The 22,898-nt window shown below is 44.9% G+C and overlaps 1 protein-coding gene across 2 annotated transcripts; it reads right to left on the bottom strand.

Moving 5' to 3' along the window:
- Positions 1–2,689: 2,689 nt before the first annotated feature.
- pde4a (phosphodiesterase 4A, cAMP-specific) lies at positions 2,690–18,671 on the bottom strand. Of its 2 annotated transcripts, XM_076086356.1 has the most exons (15): positions 17,809–18,671; positions 15,853–16,038; positions 15,407–15,443; positions 15,176–15,246; positions 14,333–14,382; positions 13,311–13,423; positions 8,179–8,272; positions 7,905–8,068; positions 7,016–7,114; positions 6,770–6,934; positions 6,528–6,627; positions 5,335–5,489; positions 5,126–5,248; positions 3,492–3,674; positions 2,690–3,350 (listed from the first exon to the last, which is right to left on the bottom strand). In XM_076086356.1, the coding sequence occupies exons 1-15, from the start codon at positions 18,012–18,014 to the stop codon at positions 2,841–2,843; spliced, it is 2,256 nt and encodes a 751-aa protein (XP_075942471.1). In that variant the 5' UTR covers positions 18,015–18,671; the 3' UTR covers positions 2,690–2,840. The 2 variants fall into 2 exon arrangements, with proteins under 2 accessions (XP_075942471.1, XP_075942472.1); XM_076086357.1 differs by lacking the exons at positions 13,311–13,423; positions 14,333–14,382; positions 15,176–15,246; ... (1 more) ...; positions 15,853–16,038; positions 17,809–18,671 and adding an exon at positions 10,547–12,588.
- Positions 18,672–22,898: the final 4,227 nt, after the last annotated feature.

The raw sequence follows: 22,898 nt of genomic DNA, 5'->3' as shown, positions 1-22,898 counted from the left end.
AATGACGGTTTGTGATTTGGCCCAATGGGATATAATCAACAGGTGACTGCCAATGACCAAACCACCAGCACAGACTGTACACTACCTGAACACTGTCTGCCTCAAAACCTGACGAAATAAAGTGCTGGTACAAATATATTTGATTTTAACAATAAATGTGGACGATTAAAAAATGTTAGCACAAGTGAGCGAGAACATAACCAGAGAATGAAAAGGTGAGGATGTGGCCTGCAGTGTTTTAGTGATTCACTTAACAACCTTAACTGGTTGTTTGTCAATCATCATGACTTGGATAAATTTATCATTTACAATCCAATATTACATTATGTACAAGAGTGGTAATGCTTATAGCTATATATCATCAACACGTGATTCATTTTCCAGACCATCCACCAGAATGATATAAAAATAAACTGTACACAAACTGTTCAAAGAAAACACTTCCCATGGTTTTCTTTTCATCATTTAAAAAGAATGGCAGCAATCAATCAATTGAATAATTGTTTTAATAAGAAACAATTGCTACAGTATCGTGTTTGTATGGCAAGTAAATATTAATGTTTTTATAGCTTATGACATAGCAAGAAGCCACAAAAACAAAGCAACATCTTGAAAGTAAAAGGCCGATGCATATGGGAATCTTGTATTTAAGTAACTGCAATATTAATCCTGGATTCCCATTCCACAAGATGAAAGCCTGTGTGGTGGCCCGGCAGCTCTGCTCCATCCTGTGACGGAGCAGATCAAACACACAGGCTTCTGTTGCACCGAGCTGTGGTCATTTCAGATAAACTCAGTTACTGACCTGCAGAAACTTACCCTCCAAAAGAACCACATTCATGTTCTTTTGTTTACCCTGTGAAAAACAAACACCGAAAACAAACTGTGACCTATTTAAGCTGTGCTGATCGAATCCTGAACACCATTCAACAACAACGTGGTGATGCCAGTGAGGGACCAATGACACACATGACAACATCTTTAGCATCCTGCCCTCTCCTTCTGTTACTCACTCGCTTACTCATGACCACTTAGTAAGTCACGCAAACACACACACGCATCAACTCCATCATGTCAACCAATCAATATCTGGTCAGATTCAAACATCCTTATTCATTCTCACCGCCTCTCATTTCTTATTTCCTCTGCATGCCTCCACGTTGCTAAAGATTTTGACCATCCTGATTAAAAAACAACACATTCTTTACGTTGGTCCGAGCACAGCAACAACACGACAACTAACTGGCAGCAATGTTCCCCTTTCCCCTCCAAATGCAATGCTGGATACATTGTAGACACACTGATACTCACAGAAATAAGCATACAGACGTGATATAAATATACTAGGATATCTATTATATATCTTATAAATCTACATACTTGCAGGTATGTATCCTGCATCTGACATTAAGGCAAAAAAGCATCAAACATAACGAGGATGATTAGGGACGACCGGACCACTGCTTTCTTTCTCCAAACATTCTGCCTCCCTGATTTTCCTGTTCGTCACCCACTGAAGTTTCTCATCCTTTACTTTGGTGAGAATCATTGTGTATGAGGAGACATAACCACGCAAGTGCATGTGGGTATGAGATGGCAAGTGGAAATTTGTTCTGCTGATGAAGTAATTTTGAATCCCTTTAACATATTTAGCAACCGTTAAATAGAAAATAGGCAAAACTTATGCTTCAAAGCATCACATGGCTTATTCTCAGAAAGTAAAAAAAGTATTCTAATAGATAGAACATGAAAACATAAGCTGGAAAGAGTCCACTGGTGGTTTGTGGTGGTGGTAGTGATTGCTCTGCATCTAGAGTTCTGAGTTATTATATTACCAGAAGAGCAACAAAGGAAGACTTTTAGCTTAAAACATATGACCACAGAAACTGGACATGTGAGATACACACCACAACACCATGAACAGTGAAGAGAGATCTTTAACAAGAGACAAACAAAAAATATTATAACAAAATCACACACTCCTGTCCCACAATGCATTGCTTCACGACAGCTCCGTTCAGGAACATCTTGCACCAGTAGCACTCTCCTCGTAAAGGGAAAAGGGGTACGGGACCCGGCGGCCCCCCCTCGTCGCAGCATCTTCTTTTCCTTCCGTATCTTCTTCTCTCCTCCTCCAACTCTGTGGATTTTTTTTATTTTTCTTTCCGACAGAAATGGAAAAAAAAAAGTCACCCGGATGTGTAGCTTTTCTGAGGAGAACAGTTTCTGTTCTAACGAACATGAATTACTAATACTGACTGAACACTACTTAATACTCCATTAAGAGATGGCTTTTTCCAAAGAGATTCATTACTGATCAATTCCAAAGAGATTCATTACTGATCAATGTCCCTCATGTAAATGCACACATGCAAACATACAGTCGAGTGTGTGTGTGTGTGTGTGCGTGAGTGTGTTTGTAAGAAAGGAGGAGGTACATTTGCGCTCCAATTGTACTGCATGACATACGCACGTTGAATTGATATATTCATGACTTGCTCCTACGACGTGTTCGAGTTTGTTACTGTCTGTGTGTTTGTGTGTGTGCATTCCAGTCCCAGAGTGCTACGCTGTCTTCAGTTGCCCATCGCTAATGCTCTCTCCTAAATTCCTCTTTGTCTAAAGTTTGTTGTGAAGTCAGTCGGAGGACTTGTCACCACTATAAATCTACAGTTGCTGTGTAATCACCTTCTCTTTAAGCGATTTTAATTGATTCCCTTTTTGAAAAATATATTTAAAGGTCTGTATTGTCATTGCAGTCTTATTTGTTCTTGGTTTGGCCATTGAAAGGATGAACAAGATCATGTGTGCAAGTGAGGAGGGAGACACAGGAGCAGAACTCATGTATCTTCAGCTTGTGAAGAAGAATCTTCCTCTTCCTCTACAGGACTTGTGTCAGAAAGTCTCTCCTCAGATCTCACCTCCAACTGAGCTTTCAGTTCCTCCTCCACATCCTCTTCCTCCATAGCAACCTCGTCTTCCTCTTCTATTATGTCCTCATTTTCCTCCTCTGCCATTATGTCTTCTTCTTTTTTACCCTCCTCCTCCTCATCCTCCTCCTCCCCCTGACTGCAGTCCTGTGCCATGTGGTTTGGCGTAGGCTTGTCCCCCTCGTCTTCCTCTTCTCTCTGAGAGCTGTCTTCGAGGGTGAGCTCAAACTGAAACTTGTCAATGCAGGCGTTTAGATCCTTATCCTGGCACACGGGAGGAGGCGAAGGGCTTTGTGGTATAGTGCTCTGGTACCAGTCCCTGTTGTCCTCCAGCGTGTCCAAGATATCCTGGGCATCAGGGTGCACGAGGTCCCCCCATGTCTCCCACAGCGGGTGGACAATGTAGTCAATAAAGCCCACCTGCATCCAGAAGAAAAAGAGTGTGAGGGTTATATAAATCTCAGTGGTGTCATTTCACTCCCTACAAATCGGCATTAAAGATGTACGAGGATGACGACAGATCATCCCACTTCATCCAGTTGTGCACAGGATTTCTTTTACCTGGCTCTTTTCCACAGACGCGGTGTGTTTGTCGCACATGGGACTGATCTCCATCCCTCGCTCTCTCTCCTTATCCCCCTGCCTGAAGAACTCCTCCATGATTCTCTCCGTCCATTGTCGATACACAGCCAGGGGTTTCGTAGGATTGCTCAGGTCAGCGCAGTGCACCATGTTCCTCAACACCTGCACAAACAGGCACAGGTTTCTATATCATGTACATGCAACGTTATAAGCACTGGATTCAGATATGCATAATGATCGTCTGACAACAAATCAGCTGAGAGGAGGTGGTGCACTACCAGCTTTGTGATTTTTACTTTCCTCTCTCTTCTTTTCTCTTCTATTAACTGTGAGTGATACACATTATGTCATACACATAGACATTTCCACCCTTGCATGCCCTTTTCCTTTTCTGCTGATGCTTTGGCTTGACGTTTATCATATTCAAAAAGCTCCTCCACCACTCATTGCTGTATTGAGTCTGGCTTCTTTCGTTCTTTCCTCTCATTACCAGAAGGTGCAGAAGCCTTTGTGTTTTAGCACAGCAACCACCTGCACCGTTAACCCCGTCCCCTTCACTCCCTTAAATGTCGATCATCAATGATTTTGTGACATTTGACTTCAAGTCACCTAGTTTCTCCAATGCTCATGAACCCTTCAGCCATCTAATATCAACAACTGGAGAATAGTGTCGTTGTAGAAGATATTGTTGACTTCTTTATCGTCACAGACATACACGACATCTGAGCTCTGCGTTTGACCCATCCTCAGCATTTTAGGAGCAGTGAGCTGCTGTGAAGCGCCCGGGGAGCAACTTGGGGTTCAGATTCTATCTCAAAGACACTTCGACATGCGGACTGGAGGAGCCGCGGATCAAACCATCAGCATTGGTGAGCCTCTGCTTTCCTTAATCCTCTTCCAAAACTATTGAATCAAAGCATTCCCATAGAAACACTTGTTGGACCTCAACTAGTCAGGATTCAAACTGACACACTGAACCAACACTCCTCCCTATTTCTGGGTCTCCTGACTTCAGTTTAGACAACAACAACAACAACAACCTCTTCCTCCCCACTCTTACAGACTCTGTGCATGTTTCTCTTCTCTCCTTTCCCGTGGTCCTCTTAAAGAAAGCTCACATTCACATTTTGACACAATTAAGGTGAAATCAGGTCAAATATTTCTGCATGTCTGGCTGACGTCAAACTCAATTTAGATAACACCGAACAGCTCTGTACTCTCTGCCCCACACAAGATCTTTCTGTCTCCTAAAGTAACTCCTACGTCTTCCATCAAATACTTAAACATAATCCTTGATAACCAGATCCTACAGATGTTAAATCTTGTGGTTCTACCTCTTATAACCCCTCCTTAGGAAGAAGAGACTACTTAACCTTTCATCAGCCCGCTCCATGTCGTCTTAACTACCAAAACTTACCAGCATTTGAAACACGTTGGAGAAAATACAAAATGTCCATGCACACAGTTTACTGTGACCACAACATGCCGTGGCATTTTGACAAAATGAAGGGAAGGAATTTACTGAATACATCCTGTCAATGCTTCGGTAATGCTCAGTTCTTCTGTAACAGACTCAGAACATCTGTTAAAGGAAGCCGGAGGTAGCGTCTCACCTGTATCCGATCATTGTAATGGTCAAGCAGCAGTACTCCAGAACTTGTCACTTTCTTGGTTTCCACCATAGTCTTGAGGTCTGCCAGCAAACTCATGTGTTTAGACATATCTGTTGCCAAAACCTGGAAAGAAAAAATGATACATTAGAGAGAAGAAAATAGAGAGATGGAGAGGTGGTAGCATGATGCAGTGGGCTGACGACACTCACCATATCAATAACAAGTTTCCTCAGGCTCTGCCTCTGCCTCTTGCTCAGGTTCTGGAAGATGTCACAGTTGTCCTCGTGGAGCAGCTTGAAGCCCACAGCGAGGTGATGGTTCTCCAACACGGACTCGTCGTTGTACATCAGGGCCAGCTCTGAGTCTGAGGGAAGCCCCATACAACACCCACCATCAGTGTGAGAATCCATTTCAAAATGTAGAAAACTACTTCGTCAATTTAAAGAAGTAGCACAGTGCAAATAAAACTTTAGTGACAAATATCCCCATTTACAACAACCGAAAGCACACAATTTACAGACTAAATGTACTAAAAACATACAATAACAAGCTAAAGGGGTATCAAACAGAGGGTGACTGTGGTACCAAAGGCAAAAATATAGGATCGTTTCAACTAAAGTGAGTGCATCATACACATTAGCTCTAAAGAAAAACAATTATACTTCAAATAACCAAAGACCAAATTCAGTGTCCGTAATTGTCAATACTTCAAATTCTTTCTCTTCAAATATACAAATCACAACACTTATCTCATGTCCTGAAATGTAGTGTCCAGTGCTTTGTAGTGTAATGATTAGTTATAATTTATTTCATTTCATGTGACAACGAAAACTTACATGATAGATATTTAAAATAAGAGTTTAAAAACAATTAGTCAACCATTAGTTCTGTTGTTGTGGGTTTTTGTTTTACTTTTATTAGTATTTAGAATTTCTTTTTACAATATTTTGTTGTAATTATTATATTATTTATGTATTCTTTATTATAACTCCTATTGCATATTCTGAATCTCAATAGAACAACATTTAAGACAAACCTTTCCTGCGTAGAAAGAACTAAAATTCCAGGTATAATCAGTCTAGCTGACCTAGAAAAGTGATCTTCGATCTTCATGTTCTTTCTAAAATCAGTGAATTTCACAGAGTTGGCAGAAGTCGAGACCGGTCTTTGTTACACTGGTTCTTTTATAGCTTTCCAGCCTCTGTTGAGACTTCCTAGTCCTGGTCCCATACGACACAAATCAGTTGTATTCATTCCTCAACCATTGGGATTTATCCCTGAAAGCAGGTTTTAGTTTCTCCTGGCCATCGAGATGTCCTTTGTTTTTCCTATGCACTTCTTCTTTTTTTTTTTTATTCACATGTCTCTTTCACGTCGTCTCTTTAATCTGATTTCGACTCACTTGTGTTTATGAGGAATTGGTTGGACACCCCTGGATGGTCCACATCGTGGATGGCAGCGGCAAATAACGCAGCTAGTATCTCTAGATCAGTGAACACAGCCTGTCAGAGAGAAAAGTAATCCGTTAAACTGCCGTTTACAATTTACTTTTGACTACTGTACTATTTGTAGAGGGCCTGGTATGTATGAAAGCCTGAGCATGTGAAGTTCGATGTGTATTGGCTGAGCAGTAGAGGTATTTACATCTAGCGCCGGAGTGGATAGCAGTACGTGAGTAGACTGAGTGACATCTGCAGCGTGGAGGCTGTTGTGGTAGGCCACATTGGCATGGTAGTGGTCCTCCAGGGTCATCACATAGGTGACAAACGTATCCACGGGGATCATAAAGGTCTTCAGTAGATCTCTCTCCTGCAGCCACAGGGGTCATGGTCACAGTGAAGTCGTGCTACATGACATAGTGAATAGTCCATTGTTCGTTAAAGCTCTCACCTGGAAGATGGCATACATTGTGCAGCTGAGGGGACGGTTGTTAGAGTACTCTGCCACACGAAAGATATTAAGGCCCCACATGTTCAAGTCATTCAGCTCCTGAAGGCACAACAGACAAGATTAACACACATCAGCACTAAATCTAAATCCACTCTTAAAGGTGCATGATACTGCAGCTGTGTGTTCTTTACATTAGACTACAATACGTTTTCATGAAGCTCGAACACTTGTGTTGTTTTGTGGTTTTTGGAGTTGGAAAAATTGGTTTCCTCGAATACAAAACTTTTTGTTTTCCACACTGAGAAATAAGAAAGCTCTTGCTCTAACTCTGATGGACCAATGCCGAAAAGATGTTGACAGGTGAAGTTTTAAAGTCGTGGAAACGCTTTCTGCTTTTAAACTCACGTGACTCACATGTGATATCACAACAGTAGCTGCGTTTCAAATCGCAATTTCTTTTTACTTTTAGTTCACTGCAGCTGCCCTTACAAAGTGCGTAATGTTGCATGCAGTATGTATTCATTTGGGACTACTTCCTCATAACATAGCACCTTGAACTTTGACCCTCCCGCTCATGTATCTGCTGCGCAAAGGATTGCGGGTCAGAATCGCCAGAAAAGCATGCTGGCTTGTATGCTGCAAAATGCAACCGGATTTAGTAGAGCATCCTGGTATTTTGGCATACTGCGTTTGAATTATTATGTATTGGGACATTATAAATCTTTTTTCTGGCATAATAAATGGTATGGTAGTATGGGTATTAAAACGTCTTTTGGTGCCTTTCAGTTCAGTTCAGATCTTTATTGTCGCACAAGAGGATTTTCTGTTGCATCAAGGCAGCATAAAAACACAAGTCATGAACACAATAAAAACACAGTAAGATATTTACCCTGGCTAACACTTCCTCATGTTCAGTCTTCACACCGAATCGAGGCGTGGTGGAGTTTGAAAGGCTGGAACTGTGCGTGAGCTTCTTCACACCGCTGATTTGACACATGGGCTTCTCCCTCTCCCTCAAAGTCGGGGACGGGATCTCCACTTCGTTCTGCTTATCTGGGGGGGGGGGGGGGGGGGGGGGGAGTCAGAGGTGAGCCAGGATGGAGACTTGACCTGGGATCAGCGCAAGAAGGGACTCGCTATAGAGGTTGACAGGTGTGTTTTACCTAGAAAGGTAGTGGAGATGTATTCTGACACCTGGTTCCCTGAGCGACTCATCTCTGACAAATGGGACAGCTCCCTGTTCAACATCCTCTTGAACTGAGGGAAGCAGAGACAGACACAGGAAGTGAGTGACTTGACTTACAAAGTAGCAGACATATCCAACATTGTAGAGACGTGCAGATGGGTAAACCCTCAGAGTTATTAACATTGTACTTGTTCTGAAACAACAAAACATTCCAATGAGTCAAACATGAGAAAAGAAATGATCGCCCTTATTCTGGCTTCATTCACTAAAGGGTGAGGAAAAACCAATGATGAATCATGCCTCCTCTTTTTGAGAACATACTGTTCAGCACCCCCAATTCAGTGTGCCTGTATTTTGATTGCCGTGTATTTGTATTGGTAATGTGGCATGTTTATTCTTCTCCCAACATCGACAGTGGCAATCATGAACGACTAGTCTGCAGGTCCGTGCAGTGCGGGCTGTGATTACGTGAATACATTATCCCTGCAGACATTAAACACCGAATGTTCTCTCATTATTTTATCTATTTTTATTTGGAGGCTCGATAGTCACCTGTTGCACAAGTCATGTCAAGGCACAATAGGGTTCGGACATAACCCCTTCGGTCTGTGTCCCGCCGACTGATCTTTCACACATAACAATCTCCACGGCAACCAGAGCGGTTGCCGTGGCAACTGCCTCCTCACAGTCAGTCCTTCAGCTGGATGTGAGAGCGGTGGCTGCTTGGGTGACGATCTGAGGGAGTAGGCAGGTGTCTCTGACCTTTACCAAGGTCAACCCTCCCCTCCACCCCTCCACTGCTGCCCCCCCCCCCCCCCCCTCCCGCCCTCCCTCCCTCTCGAGGTAAACAACAGTCTCCTCTGTCACAGGCTCCACTCTGGCTTCCTATGCCATTTCACACACTCCATGCATTCCATCCATCTTTCACTCTTTTCCTCCCAGTTCTCTCTCTTTTTCCACCCATCCCATCCGGCCCGCCGCTCGTCACATGATACGCCGAGCAGATAGATACTCTGACAGCAAATCGTAGAAGCAGTCAGGTAGAATCAGTCACCAGGAGCCAGGAAAGCAAGTCAAGCCCCGTGGCACACTTAGGCAGCAGGCGCAGCCCAAACCTCCTCCTCCTCTCTCTCGCTCTCGTTCTTTCCTTCCCTAATGCTGTAACGCTGAGTCATAGCTGACAACCAACACTTCCACGGTGCCAGTCCGAGTGCCAGGACAAACAACACTCTTCCTCATGACACTGACTAATGGAGCAAACATGCGGACGCTGCACAGACATGACCACAAACACACACTCACACACACACACTCATACACCTGCATATGTGAGGGACCCAGGAGGGCTTTTTTTTTTTTCTAACTGCCTATGATCTTGAATAACTGTAACCGAATAACACACATGCTAAACATGACCCTCCTCTGAACTACAACCTGTACGACTGATTAAACATATCAGCAGAGAGCAAACTCATTCATCCTAATGTGCCCAATGTCATTCAGGAAAACAGGAAAGACAAAAGTCGGAGTTTGTTTTGGTAACACGGTGCCAAGATATCGCATCGAATGCAAACCTGACATGTCAAAGAAAACTGACACAACGTCTGACTTCATACATTGTTATGGATGTAACATGTCGGTACACCTGAGGACAAAAGAAACTCAGTCCTGAGACAATAGGCATTGTCCTTCACTGACAATCCGCTTGGCTTCCTTCAGTCTGTATTAGCCTCAGGCTAGCAGGAGAGAGACACAGAGGGATGTGGGACGCAGGTGTGGAGGATGGAAATGGACATTATGTGACACTGCAATGTACCTGCAGGAAAGACGGCTGGACTACTTATCACAAAGTCCAAAAGCTATTTCCTAGATTTTAAGCAGCTAGGTGTATTCTCAAAGGACAGAAATGTAGACCAGATATAGAAAGATGAAGAATAAGAGTGATATTGTCTTTTTGTTTACATTGCTGCTGCAAGGTGATGCCACTGAACAGAGTTAATAAACTCTGTGCTCCTCTCCCTGTTCCCCTTCAGTGGATTCGTGTATAAATTATGTACATGAACACACTGCCTTACAGCTCCTCGCAAAGCCACCGTCAGACCCACAAAACCTTCCTCCACCACATCAATTCAGAATATAATCAACACGTCAATCCTGCCTTATAAGCACATACATTTCCCAAACTGACACCATTATTGCTGGATTTAAATAAAGACACATAAGAAGATGGAGTAAACAAACAGCTGAGTTGTTAATGCATGCTTAGATGTAACACTTGAAGAATCCACATCCAAGATGGCCACTGCCAGGCCTTGTTTGCCCTCTGCAAGCTCTCCGAGCCCTACCTGGTCCCACCAGCCGATGAGCCAGGGCCTGGAGCAGGTCTCACAGAACAGGTCGACTAAGGGCGTCCTGCGCTCCGCCGCCGTCCCGCTTCCCTCCAGAACCCCTCCAGCAGCCGCACCGAGGTCCAGCTCTGCCCCTGCCCTCCCCTGCAGGGGGCTGTAGCTGGAGGAGCGGGGCAGCCTGTAGCCCCCTGGTACAGGCGAGGGGCAGGGGGATGGTGCTGGGTCAATGGCCTCCACCACACCCATGTTGAGGGTGACGGGGGGTTTGGGCCGGTGGCACAGGCAGGAGGTGCGGTAGTGGAGCGGAGTGGGGGCGCTGCGGGTGCCCCAGTGGCATGAGGGTGTCGTCAGGTTGTGTGAGGAAAGGCCACAGCCAGTCAAGCCGGGACACTCCAGAGTGACGGCTGCCCCGAGAGGGGGTGAAGGAACAGGGGAAAGGGGGTGAGGGTGGGGGCTGCTGGTGCAGACTGTCCTCGCCTACATGCAGCACCCCAAAGCAGGCCACCCAGTCAGTCCAGAGTCAGGCTCCAGCCTTAGTGTGGTCCGAAGATGAGGGTCCCCCTGATGGGCAGACCAGGAGCCCCCTGGATCCGGCTGCTGTGGAGACTACATCTCATCCCATTTGCTGAGCAGACTGACCCAAATCTACAGTCACTGCAGGGTAGAGGTGGATGGGAGCCGAAAGAGGGAAGATGGAGGGAAAAGGAAAAGGAGAGGGTAGCGGGGGACCGTCTGAAGGGCACAGAAAGGAGCCGATGGAGGAGATGAGTGGGAATGTGGGAGAGATGTGAATGAAAAAATGATGTTGCAAGAGTTGAGCTGCTTGGCAAACAGTACTAAAATTTTTAGATGATGGAGGTTAGAGGGATGGAGTGATGGTGACGCCAGGACAGAAAGATGACCATAGTTTCGAGTGATGGAGGTAGAGGGAGCTTGGATGACAGCGGGAACATCGGAGGAGGAAGGAGCAGATGACAATAGCAAGAGAAAAACAAGGATGGGGAGGATGAGAGAGGGAGAGAGAGAAAGAGACAGAGAGGGATGCAGGCAGGCCTGTGGCAGACGGTCAGGCTGAAGAATCACACCAGAGCTCTGGTCTGGAAAAAGAGGCTCCCTCTCCCTGCGTCGGCTGCCCCTCCCCCACGGTACGGATCCAGAGGCCCGGCCCAGTCCTACCGGTGCATCAGCCGTCTCACACCGATCCCAGCAACACACAGTCAGTCCACAGTCAGTCAGGCTGCCTCCTGATCGCTCCGTAGCCCAGTCCCCTGCTCCGAGTCAATCCATGCCTCAGCTGGCCAGAATGCCAGAGGTCTAATCCTGCCGCTTTAGGCTGCCGTTCCTCCTCCAATGCTCTGCCTCTTGCGCCATTTCCCTGGATGCTGTAGACAGCTCTCGCAAGCTAATCAGGCAGTGTGGCTGCAGGCGCATGCATGTGTGTGTGCGTGTCTGCGCTTGCTTCTGCTCTCAGCCTCAGAGTGCGCATGTGCGACAAGACAGCATGTACGTCTGTCGAAAATATGTGTGTGTGCAAGGGTGTGAGCAAGAGTGAGAGACTGAGTGTGAATATTCATGTGTACCTCCATGTTGGCACAGTGCAGAGGATTTATGTAGCTTAGCTGCGAAAAGGCAGCAACATATTCACAGAGACTATGTTTACCAGGAGACTTCTCTCTGCACATTGTATGTGCGCACGCACACACACACACACACACACACACACACACACACACACACACAAATTATGTCCTTTAAGCACACTCCTGTTACCTCTCCCTCAGTCCTTCATCACAAGCCTGACTGAATCAAAACACACAAAGAACCTTCATTCATTAATAGTGATGTGCAACATGGGAAGAATTTCCAGAATAAAACAAACAAGGCACTGGATGCTGTCTCTTTAAGACAGAACACTATTAAAGGAGCATCACCTCTATTTCATTGGTTGTTGCTCAAACCACATGGTTTGTGGTCAGAGTGGCAAGCCAATGACTAAAAGGGAAGGGCAGACCCTGCTGCTGTTCGATAGCAACCAAGGTTACAGCAGAGACATCAGCATCAGCACCCCCCCCCCCCCCTCATGTCCTCCATACCCACATACCGTCACCCTTCCCCTGTTCTTTCTCTCTCCCCCCCCCCCCCCGTCTCTCTCTCTCTGTCCCCATACCCCAACAAATACAAATGCACACACACTTAATTAAGAAGCCTTCCCATGTTCACACACACACGGGCATGCAGATGTAGTAATGCTGCATCTTTTGCAGTTGTACACACTAATGCTTAAATCGGCATAATCGGTGCGTTTAGTCTAACAAATGCCATAAAAGCCCAGAGACGGTTGATCACATATGAGGCATTAATTATTCATCAAGACAACTAATACCACAGGCTTACAAATAAACCCAGGAAACAAATGTTTTCCAGAATTACTACTTCTAATGAACAAACCTCCGTAAAAGTTCTAAACAATAGTGTGTGAAGGTTGAATGTGGCAGGTGTTAGAGATGAAGGTTTTTACAACCAAATGCAGTGTTCTTAAAAGTATTTTTAACGAGTATGTTTTACAAACTACTCATGCAGGTTGTTTTTTAATGTATTTTATAATTGACCTTGGTGGAGCTTCAACAGGAAGCTCTATCCAAAATGCATTTTGTACAGTGATACAGCTGCAACCCAATGATTCATCAACAAGCTCGGCGCCATACTGAGTTAACGTTGAGGCAGAAGGGCAGTGAAAGTTTGTGTGTGGACAGGTGTGCACCTTGTTGGAGGCCATATCGCTGACTGAGCGGTGGGTCTGAACGGTCTCCAGCTGGTCCAGACACCAGTCCAGCTCCTCCAGAGTCTCCCGAGCCATCTGCTGGTACGTCTCCTCTGTGAATGACAGACACACAGTGGTGACCTGATAGAAGATCCTCCATTTAAAATGATCTTTTGCTCAGTAAGTTAGTTTAAGAGTTGAAAAATGTCCACGGTGGCCATAAATGATTAAATGCGTCTTTAAATAAATGTAATAAAACTACAATAAGACAACAACAATGTGACCACATCAGATATTATACTAATATAAAATGTATATTAGTATAATGTTTGTAAACAGTGTAAGACGGGTCAATGTTATGTTATGATCAGTTGAACAACACAACAAAATATAGTTTAGGTTTAAAAATACAGCTATCACTTTAAACCTGATTGACAGGTCTAAATATACATATTCACATCAGACAACAATCAGATTTAACTTATTTGTGTTTTCTAATGCTGTAAAAATGATCCATATACAGTGGGCCTATATTTTGAATTATGATTAGCTTAGTGACACAAAATGTATAGTTTAAATTCAAAACATATGTTAGCTGTGAGATTAGATAAATAAATATAAAAGTGATTGACAGCTCCTTTTAATATCCCAAAAAATATTTCATTAAAGTAAAATAGTTTGTGGTTTTGCAATGCTGCAACATTTATACAACTGGTTACATTTTGTCCTCCGAATACAAACAGTAGGTTACTGACTTTTCTCTCGGTCCTTTAAACATGTCATCTCTCTCTGCATCTTAACACACAAATCTTTGGTGACTTCAGCATCATATGTGGAGTCTCTTCAATGTATGCAGCACAGTTAATTAAATCCTCACTAATAGCCTCACGATGTTCTGTGCAGTCATTTTCATTACTGATGATGCATTCAGGGAGTGTGGGAGCCTTCAGCGTGTCCTCACAGCCGTGTGAGGGGACTGTGGGACTCTTTGGACTAAGAGTTTTAATTAGCTGACAACATACCAGAGAGTGTAGCTTGGGGAACAGTGGGTTGGCTTGTCACTGGTGACCTCCTGTGGACAAACACATCATTACATCAGAAGGAGAACCACACGCTGCTGCCCCCTGCTGGGCTTCAACACACACTCAGCGTTACAGGAGGAGGCAACAACAGGCTCGGCTCACGCAGGGGGGGTGTACATATGTATTCCTTTATATGCCCCTAAAAAGAGACAAATAGATTAAAATGCCAATGGATAAGATTGATTAAAATATGATATGATTAAAATATCTAATTATCCAAAAATAGTCAAAGACAAAGCTCTGCTCTCCTTTCATGCAGTCTTCATGGTCTCATAATTGAGCATTGAAGAAAGCATTTTCAGGGCACAACACTGAATAATTATAGATGCTGATAATTCTGTGGTACATTGCTATATATATATATATATATATATATGTATATATATATATATATGTATATGTATATATATCATATTGACGAGGAGCTAAAAGCCTGTCAACTCAAGCTCTCACTATCTGCTGCTCTACAAAGGAGAATCCTTTTAGTGTTATTGACCGTCTCTCTGTCGTCTGTGTACAGACTCAGGGACATCTGAGGCGTGATGCTCTCTGCACTCTGTTCTCAGCCAGCATTGTTGGAGAGATGCCAAATAATAATGCACATTGTATTTTTTCCTTGAGCACAGCCTGATAATCATAAACGGCTAAATTGTTTCCCTACGGGAGCACGGAGAAGGAGACATTAGCAGACACACGCTGCAAACTAAGCAGGCAGTTGTGAGGAGTGTATGGGGGGGGGGGGGGGGGGGAGAGAAGGGGTGTTTGACAGCACATGATACTGACTTGTTAGTGGGTGTTGTGACATTGGCGAGGATGGTGAAGTTGCTTCTTACAGTTCGTAGGCTGGCCAACACCTGGGGGATGGATGGACAGCGTAGGAGGGAGAGAAGGAGGGAGGGAGGGAACAGGAGGGGGAGGGGGTGGGAGAGACAAGTTCACTGCACTAATTAGCCACCTTTTCTAGTCATTTACAGCAATTAAACATGTCAGACGAGGTGCACCAGGAAAGCATACCTGAGCGAAAGGGGTGACGATCATGTCTTCGGCGTGCCTGCAGGGTGAAAAACAAAAAGCGCAGAGTGAGATGAATGTGAGCGTCTCGGGCAGCTCAGTATTGGTGTTTATATGAGAGGCTGCATCTGTGAGCCAGATGTTTACAAAGACCTATGTGGATCTAAACAGAGAAATAGTCCTGAAATACACTGATGGGGGGTTTCGGGTGCGTTGAACTTACTGCAAGACAAGCCAAGAAACAGAGAACAACAGTTGATGAAGATTCATCATGATTTAATTTGCATAATGATTGCATCATTACAATCATAACCACTCCTGTGTTGATTGGAATAATGTGCAGTAACTGTGGTGTGTGTGTGTGTGTGTGTGTGTCTGTGTGGACATTGCAGATTTAAGAGTTGCTGCCACGTGATGGGCCCAGTGATGGACAGTGGCTTCGTGCTTACCCCTCACTGTTGATGGAGGAGTTGCGTGACATGGTTTTGGGGGACGTGTCGTAGTCTGAGTCTGAGCGGTACAGGAAGGACTCCCTGCGCTGGCTCTGGGGGAAAGAAGGGTGGAGCACCAACCCAGGACTCGCCTGCGAATCCATGGGACTGCGTCCTGGAGAGGGACCATTCTCTGAATCGAAGCTGAAGGGTTAGAGAGGACAGGGAGGAAATGGTTTTTACATCTGTTGCATTTCATTTGGGTGTCTGTTTCGCTGCTGCTTCTCTTTTGCAGCGACAACAAGATAAGCATGAACACCCAAGTCTAGTCTCTTAGAGAGCAGGTTGGTGAAAAGAGAGATGTGACGGATGCTGCAGCACCAAGTCGGGTTTTTCCACTCGATCTTTCAGACTTGTGGAAAGAAAACATCCAAACATGTGGTGTTTATTTTACTACTTTGTCTGTTTGAATCTGCAGATTCTTCCTAAATTCACCAAAAGTTAGTAATGCTCCATTTGCATATTGAAACATATTCAGAAAACTTGTTACTTACACTAAGACAATATTGTATTTTAAGACTGATACCAGATATACAGTATAACGTCCAAACCAGAAATGTTCCACCAGCAGATCGCTGATTAACATTAAACACAAGGTCGGATCCATTCGAAGGCCGAGCTCAGCCAAACACTTTACAATAGTCTCTTTGTCACCAACACCTGCAGTCAGGAAGCCTTTATCCTCCAGCAGCCCTCAACAAAACTCCTCAACCAAACCTGAGATGAAAGAAGATTCTACGTTACTGCTGAGAAATGAAGTCAGTATTGATCGAATGCGGTTTTAGAGTTGATCTTTCAGTCTGATATTGCAACTCATATCGTCACTGCCATATCAGTCAAGTTATCGTGTTAATATTGTGTTAAGATATTTCTTGAAAATTGTTCAACCTTACTACACTTCTACACAGATATGAGATGAATAATAATATGAATCACTTTCAGGCTGCATTCAGATGTTGAGATGACAAGGACAGATGGGGAAGCAGGTTGCAGTGTAGCTGCAGCATCTATTTTTAATGTAGGATAACTTTTATCTCCACAACATCCCCCCCCCCCCCCCCCCCCATTTCTCCAAAACTTCTCAGTTGACAACAGAAGTTGGTTTTCAGTTTGACTTCCAAAATTAAAACGTGAAGCGTGATATTTTTGGAATTGACTTATAAATTGGCCAATTAGGAGCCACTCCTCTCCCCAGAAGGCTTTGTGAATATGACTACAGATCAAATTAGCATCAAACAAGTTTCTCCGGTAATAAAAAACACATCAGAAATGTCTGCCAGGGGGACCCTCTGCCAGCTGCACGCACTAATCCCCGTTTTATTTTTTTTTCTGCAAACTTTGAGAGTAATTATGAGACTTCTGATTTCAGCACTTTCCAAAATCTAATCCATCTGACTGTGGTTATCAGAGTGTGTGCTTGGAATAATTCATTTTCATAATGCTCACACCTCATCTCAACATGGAGGGATAACTGAACAGGCCTACCGGGCACAAGCCCAGGGGCCCAAAGTGTCAGCGGGTTCCCTGTCCTTCACCTACAAAATGTCACTCTAAAAGACACGTAGCAACCAGGAAGAGACTCAAATAATGACCACAAAGAAAAATAAAATGACCACAAAGAGACACACAACAACTATAAGGAGATGTAAATGACCACAAAGAGATGCAAAACAACCACAAAGACACACAAAACAACTACGAAGAGAAGCATAATGTCTACAAAAAGAGGGTAAACCACTGTGTGTCTTGTTCCTAACTAAGGGCGGTGGGAGGGCCATCTGCATGTCCGAGCCCAGGGGCCCGTTGTCTCACAATCCGCCCATGCACCCATGCATCTGAACTGATGCAGAACAGAGATATGTTACTGAGGACTGGGTGAAATCAAAGATCAGTGGCTTTCATGCAAAACTGTACCTGCAAAGAGATGTGATGTTACAGTGAAATGAGCGTCTGCGCTCCTGAATACTGCGGTTCAGTTTCAAACGGCGAAACAAAACAGAGCCACCGTGTCCTCGAGACTGATCGACCGGTGACACAGGTGAGGTGAGAGAGGGCACAGGAGGTGGACCCTCAGGACTCTCCCACAACCTCATCTGTCGTGTCAGCTTCCTCTGACTCATCGCTGCCTTCTCTGGCCCTGGTGGAGCCGACCGGTTAAAGAAAACTCCCCCAGCCTCCACTTAAAACTGGCTGTCTCCCTCCCACGCAGTCCCCCTCGTCGGCTTTTTAGTGCGTCGACTCACGTATCAGGCAGACGAGAAGCGCAGCACCTGCCCTACGTGATGCAAACTCTCCTAAATTCCACAGCGAGCTCTAATAGCGAGGCCTGATCCTCCCTTTAGTCGTGCTCCCCTGCGTGTCTCATGCTGGAGGAGTCAAAGTGCATAAACATGCATATCCTGCGCTGTGATCCTCAGGCCCTGGATGCTTAAACTCCAGTTCCCCCCTTTCTCACATCCTCGGTTTGTTCCCTGGATTTATGAAGGTCTCCTTAATCCTTCCCTGTGCAGGATTGTTTGTCTCTTCCTCAGCCTCCCAGAAGAGAGCTCCTCTGATATTTCAAAAGCTCAGCTGTTTCCTGCTGCTGGGACCAGCCGGCCCAAACTGGACCTCTGTCCCCATCTGGTCTCCTTGTTGCAGTGGAGTGGCTGGCGTCACACGTCCACAACCCCCGAGACACCCGTGGCTGCAAAAACAACTGTGATGATCTCTGGTAATATCCCAATTAGGCAGGCCTTTGCCCTTCACGTTGTAACTGTTACTTTTTATCTCCTCCCCACCCCCGGCCTCCCTGGTGCAAGCATGTGCTCTCACTGTCCTTATCTCACTGCTCGCAGTTCCTCTGCAGCAACAGGAAAGGCTGATCAGTAAGAGTAACAGACAACAGGCGCTGGAGTCGAGCAACACACAAAAGCTGTGTAACTTGAAGGGAAGATAGAAAGAGGAGGAGAGAGAAGAAGAAAAAAAAGTCAGGGGGAAGCGGGTTGACTCACGCCCCTGTGTAAATGTTTACATGTTCCACTGAAGAGCGTGCAAGGTTTGCGCCCAAAACATTTCTTATTTTGACAACAGCCTTGCTCACTAACAGCACTCTCCTTGGCCTTTAGACGTGAGCAGACACAGCTCCGCCTTGATATTCTGCATGAGCAACAATGAAATAGCTTTCAAACAATGAAATAGCTTTCAAACCAGGTGCATTAGGTCAACCACTAGTAATTCACTGATGACATGGGAGATGTTAGACAGCTTCAAGCTTTATTACTTTAATAATAGAAGGTATTAATTAACAGCAGTGTAACAACTGTATTAATACCAGAATTACCAGAATTGCATTTGGAAACATTGCTGTTGCAAGTGTGGCAATTTCCTTTAAAGAGAGAACTAAAGACGTGGTGAGCAAGTTAAACACGAGGATTTCTCAATAACGATTGCACAGCTTACCGTGTTGCCTTCCTGTGGCATTCTCTGATAGTCCACAGCTTCACAAAGTTATACTTGACTGAAAAATGTAACTGTTTAATTACATTTTTTCACGTATAACTGAAGAGTTTGAGTGTGAGATGTACTTTGGACAAAAACAAACAATATGAGTATTATAGAGGTATAGTTGTCTGGTGTTTCTTTGTGATTTATGACAGTTAATAATAGCAGTCCAGTGCCTCAACGAAGGCTAGTTGTTGGGCTGATGGTGCAATTGTTTAAGGACTAAAGTAAAAATAACTAAGATATATTTTCAAGCTTTGTGATGTAATTAAGAGACATGACTATTACATTTTTAATGTCTGCACTTGCATGTTCTCCCCGTTGCAGCGTGGGTTCCCTCCGGGTTCTCCGGCTTCCTCCCACAGTCCAAAGACATGCAGCTTAGGTTATTTGGAGACTCGAAATTGCCCGTAGGTGTGAATGTGGGCATGAATGTTTGTCTGTCTCTATATGTGCCCTGCGATGAACTGGCGACCTGTCCAGGGTGTACCCTGCCTTCGCCCAATGTCAGCTGGGATCGGCTCCAGCGCCCCGCGACCCTGAACAGGATAAGCGGTTTGGATAATGGATGGATGGATGTCTGCACTGCAGAAGTTAGGAAAACAGATCAAACTCTCCAGCATCACATGCTGTTGGTTGATTCTTGATGAAATCTAATTCTTACTTTCTGCTTGACTGAGTGGAAAACTCACCTCCAAACATCTTTTGTTTTTGGTTGCGGGGCTAACCTTTAGTCGTGTTTGGAATACAGATTGGACATTTAAAATTGTGTGTGCGTGTGAGAGAGAGACATTGTGTGTGTGACAACCTGCACACTAATGAAGGAAGCTATTTAAACTTTGCGTGTCACAATTAATGAATATACACTCTGCACATACAGAATGAGAGCACAAATGAAACAACTTGTGAATAGTATCCGTTTGTACCTCAGCCTTTTTCCTGCAAGAGCAGCTAACCCCAAAAAAAAGCAAAACCTGCTGCATGCATTCTGAGTTCCACCTTTCTGCGAGCAGCTTACAGCACGAGCACACAGGAACACAGGAACACAGGAAAGGTAAGGCGCCTTGTCGAGCTGTTTCCTCCTCGCCTCCTGCCTTGCACACTCACCCTTTCTTCCGAGTCTCGCTTTCCCCCTCCCCTCTTTTCCTGGGAGAGAGTAACTATCGTTTGTTTATGACGCACAGGGGGATGGATGGTGGAACGCGTCTTAGAGAGTTGCTTATGAAAAGGTCTCACACACATCCAGCCTGTTTGAACAGTGCCTTTCAACGACAGACTTTGGGAAAATGTCAAGAATTCTAATTCACATGACAGTTTCTATTGTAGTCTCTGGAGAGCTGATGAGCAGACAATTATTCTATCTACTATTAAATACACCAGTCCCAGCTCAATAATAGCTGGTGGAACCTCTCAACGTGACTCATGCGCACACATGTGGGCGCGCACACACACACACACAACTGGCAACTCCCCCCCCCCATGTTGCACTAATGTGTACACAGGGTGATTATAAGCCGAGCTGTGGGCCGCTCTCTTGGTTTCATCATGTGAAAGCAGAGTCCCCGGAGTGTTTCCCTGCGGACAATGACATGATGATCAGAGATTTTTAGAGGAAAGGAGATTTGTGCCAGCCGAGTGACTCCTTCGTATGGAAGATACCAAACAGTCAGGATGGAGAGGAAGCACATTAAAGCTGCTGTCTGTCGTGTAGCCCCGCTACCTGAGCTCATTTATCGCATGTGCAGCAAGTTTGTGACATCAAGCTAGGGATGCACCAATCAGACCTTTTCAGTCCCGATACCGATATCTGTACCTGGGCTGTGGGTATCTGCCGATACCAAGTACCGATCCAACAAGCTGAATGCAACTCTGTGAGGAAGAAATACATACATGTACTAAATTATTATTAATTAAAATAATAGTATCTGATACCATATCAAGCTATTTGAGCCAATATCGGACCAATATCAGGATCAGTATCGGTGCTTCACTACATCAAGCTGAATTAGATGCATAAAGAAACATCACACACCATTACTGTGGTGGTGGGCTTATTAAATTACAACATGCATCTTCTTACAGAGAGTCCTTGTGTGCAGAATAAGTCGGGGAAATTGAACTGTTCTGCAGTAGCACTTCATTTCTCTCTTCTCTGCACACATTTCTGCAACAAAAGGGGGGGGGCTGGATTTCATGTCATTAATACGGGAAGCTTCAAAGGGCTTTGGGGCTCCGAGTCAATACAGCGATTAGTTTAATTAAACCTATAAGTCTATATGAGAGTGTAGAAGAGATTCACATACATGCCCTCCATTGACTGCACTCTTGCAATCGATTATTCATTAACAATCATCATGAGGTAGCCCCCCCCCCCCCCGCCCCCTCCCTGGGCGGTGCGAGTTGCTGCCACATCAGCCTTTTCCAAAAAGTCTGGTTGGTGTCAGCTCTTCTTTTCCTCCATCACACTGCCTGGTGCCATTAATCAGGCCTCCCACGAGGGGATGCACCACCAACCCTCATTCATTTGAGCTATACTCCCCCCCCCCCCCCCCCCTTTTCTTCATCCATTTCACTTCACTAAGTTAATGATTAACCTGCCTGAGTCTATCACCCTCTCTCTCCCCACAACACACACAGAGTCCGTACTCTCAGCTCAGAGAATGACAGTTATTTCCTGCCCCCGCGCTTCCTCCTTTGCCAAGTAAGCGCAGATGCTTATTTCCACGTGCAAATGCAATTTCAATCATCCCCCCCCCCCCCCCCGGTACTGCCCCCATCCACCCATGAGCTGTGCCTCACCCAGGCATTTAGCACCTGGCTGATTGCTACCAGTGTGGGCGAGGCAGTGAGAGGGGAGTTGAAGGGAATAGAAGCAGGGACTTGCAAATTGGGAAAGGGTGCTACTTTTATAAGCTGACCATGTAATCACAGCTGTACGCCATTGCTGCGGTTGAATCATCCACGGATCTATGGAGCACATTAGGTTTTTTTTATTTTTTATTATGAAGCACTCTCTCAGGCTGGGGCATGCTTTTAGGGCAACATGCCCGTAACTGACACATCTCAAATGGCATGTCCAGAGCGAGGCTTGCCATCTCCGCTTGCCTCAACTCGCCCTTTGTGACTCTCAGGCAATCACAAGAGAGACAGAAAGACAGAAGCACGCTCAAGCCTGCTTCTATTTTAATGTCGACATTTACAGTACGATGCACAAGAGGAAGAAGCTCTGAAGGGAAAGTGCTGGCACCACATGGACAAAGAGAGGGCATCTGGCCACTGGAGCTTTATACAGAGCCAGCATGAGAATAATGACATACATGGGGGAGGGGGTAAAGACAACACAGGACACTGGAGCAGAAAGAAACAGAGTGACAGTGACAGGTTGGTCAGTAGCCACATTGTTAAAGCTGATCTTTCGAGAAATCAACTAATCTCTTGTCACTAATTCAATGTAATTAGATACAAAATTATCACGACCATTTCAGTGCTTATAATCATGAACTCAGGCTTCGTGACTTCTT

Source organism: Anarhichas minor, unplaced genomic scaffold, assembly GCF_050575085.1.
Source record: "Anarhichas minor isolate MPS153535 unplaced genomic scaffold, ASM5057508v1 ptg000007l, whole genome shotgun sequence".
Lineage (NCBI taxonomy): Eukaryota > Metazoa > Chordata > Actinopteri > Perciformes > Anarhichadidae > Anarhichas > Anarhichas minor.
The sequence above is the reverse complement of the archived record's forward strand: the minus strand, read 5'-3'. Positions and strand labels throughout refer to the sequence as shown.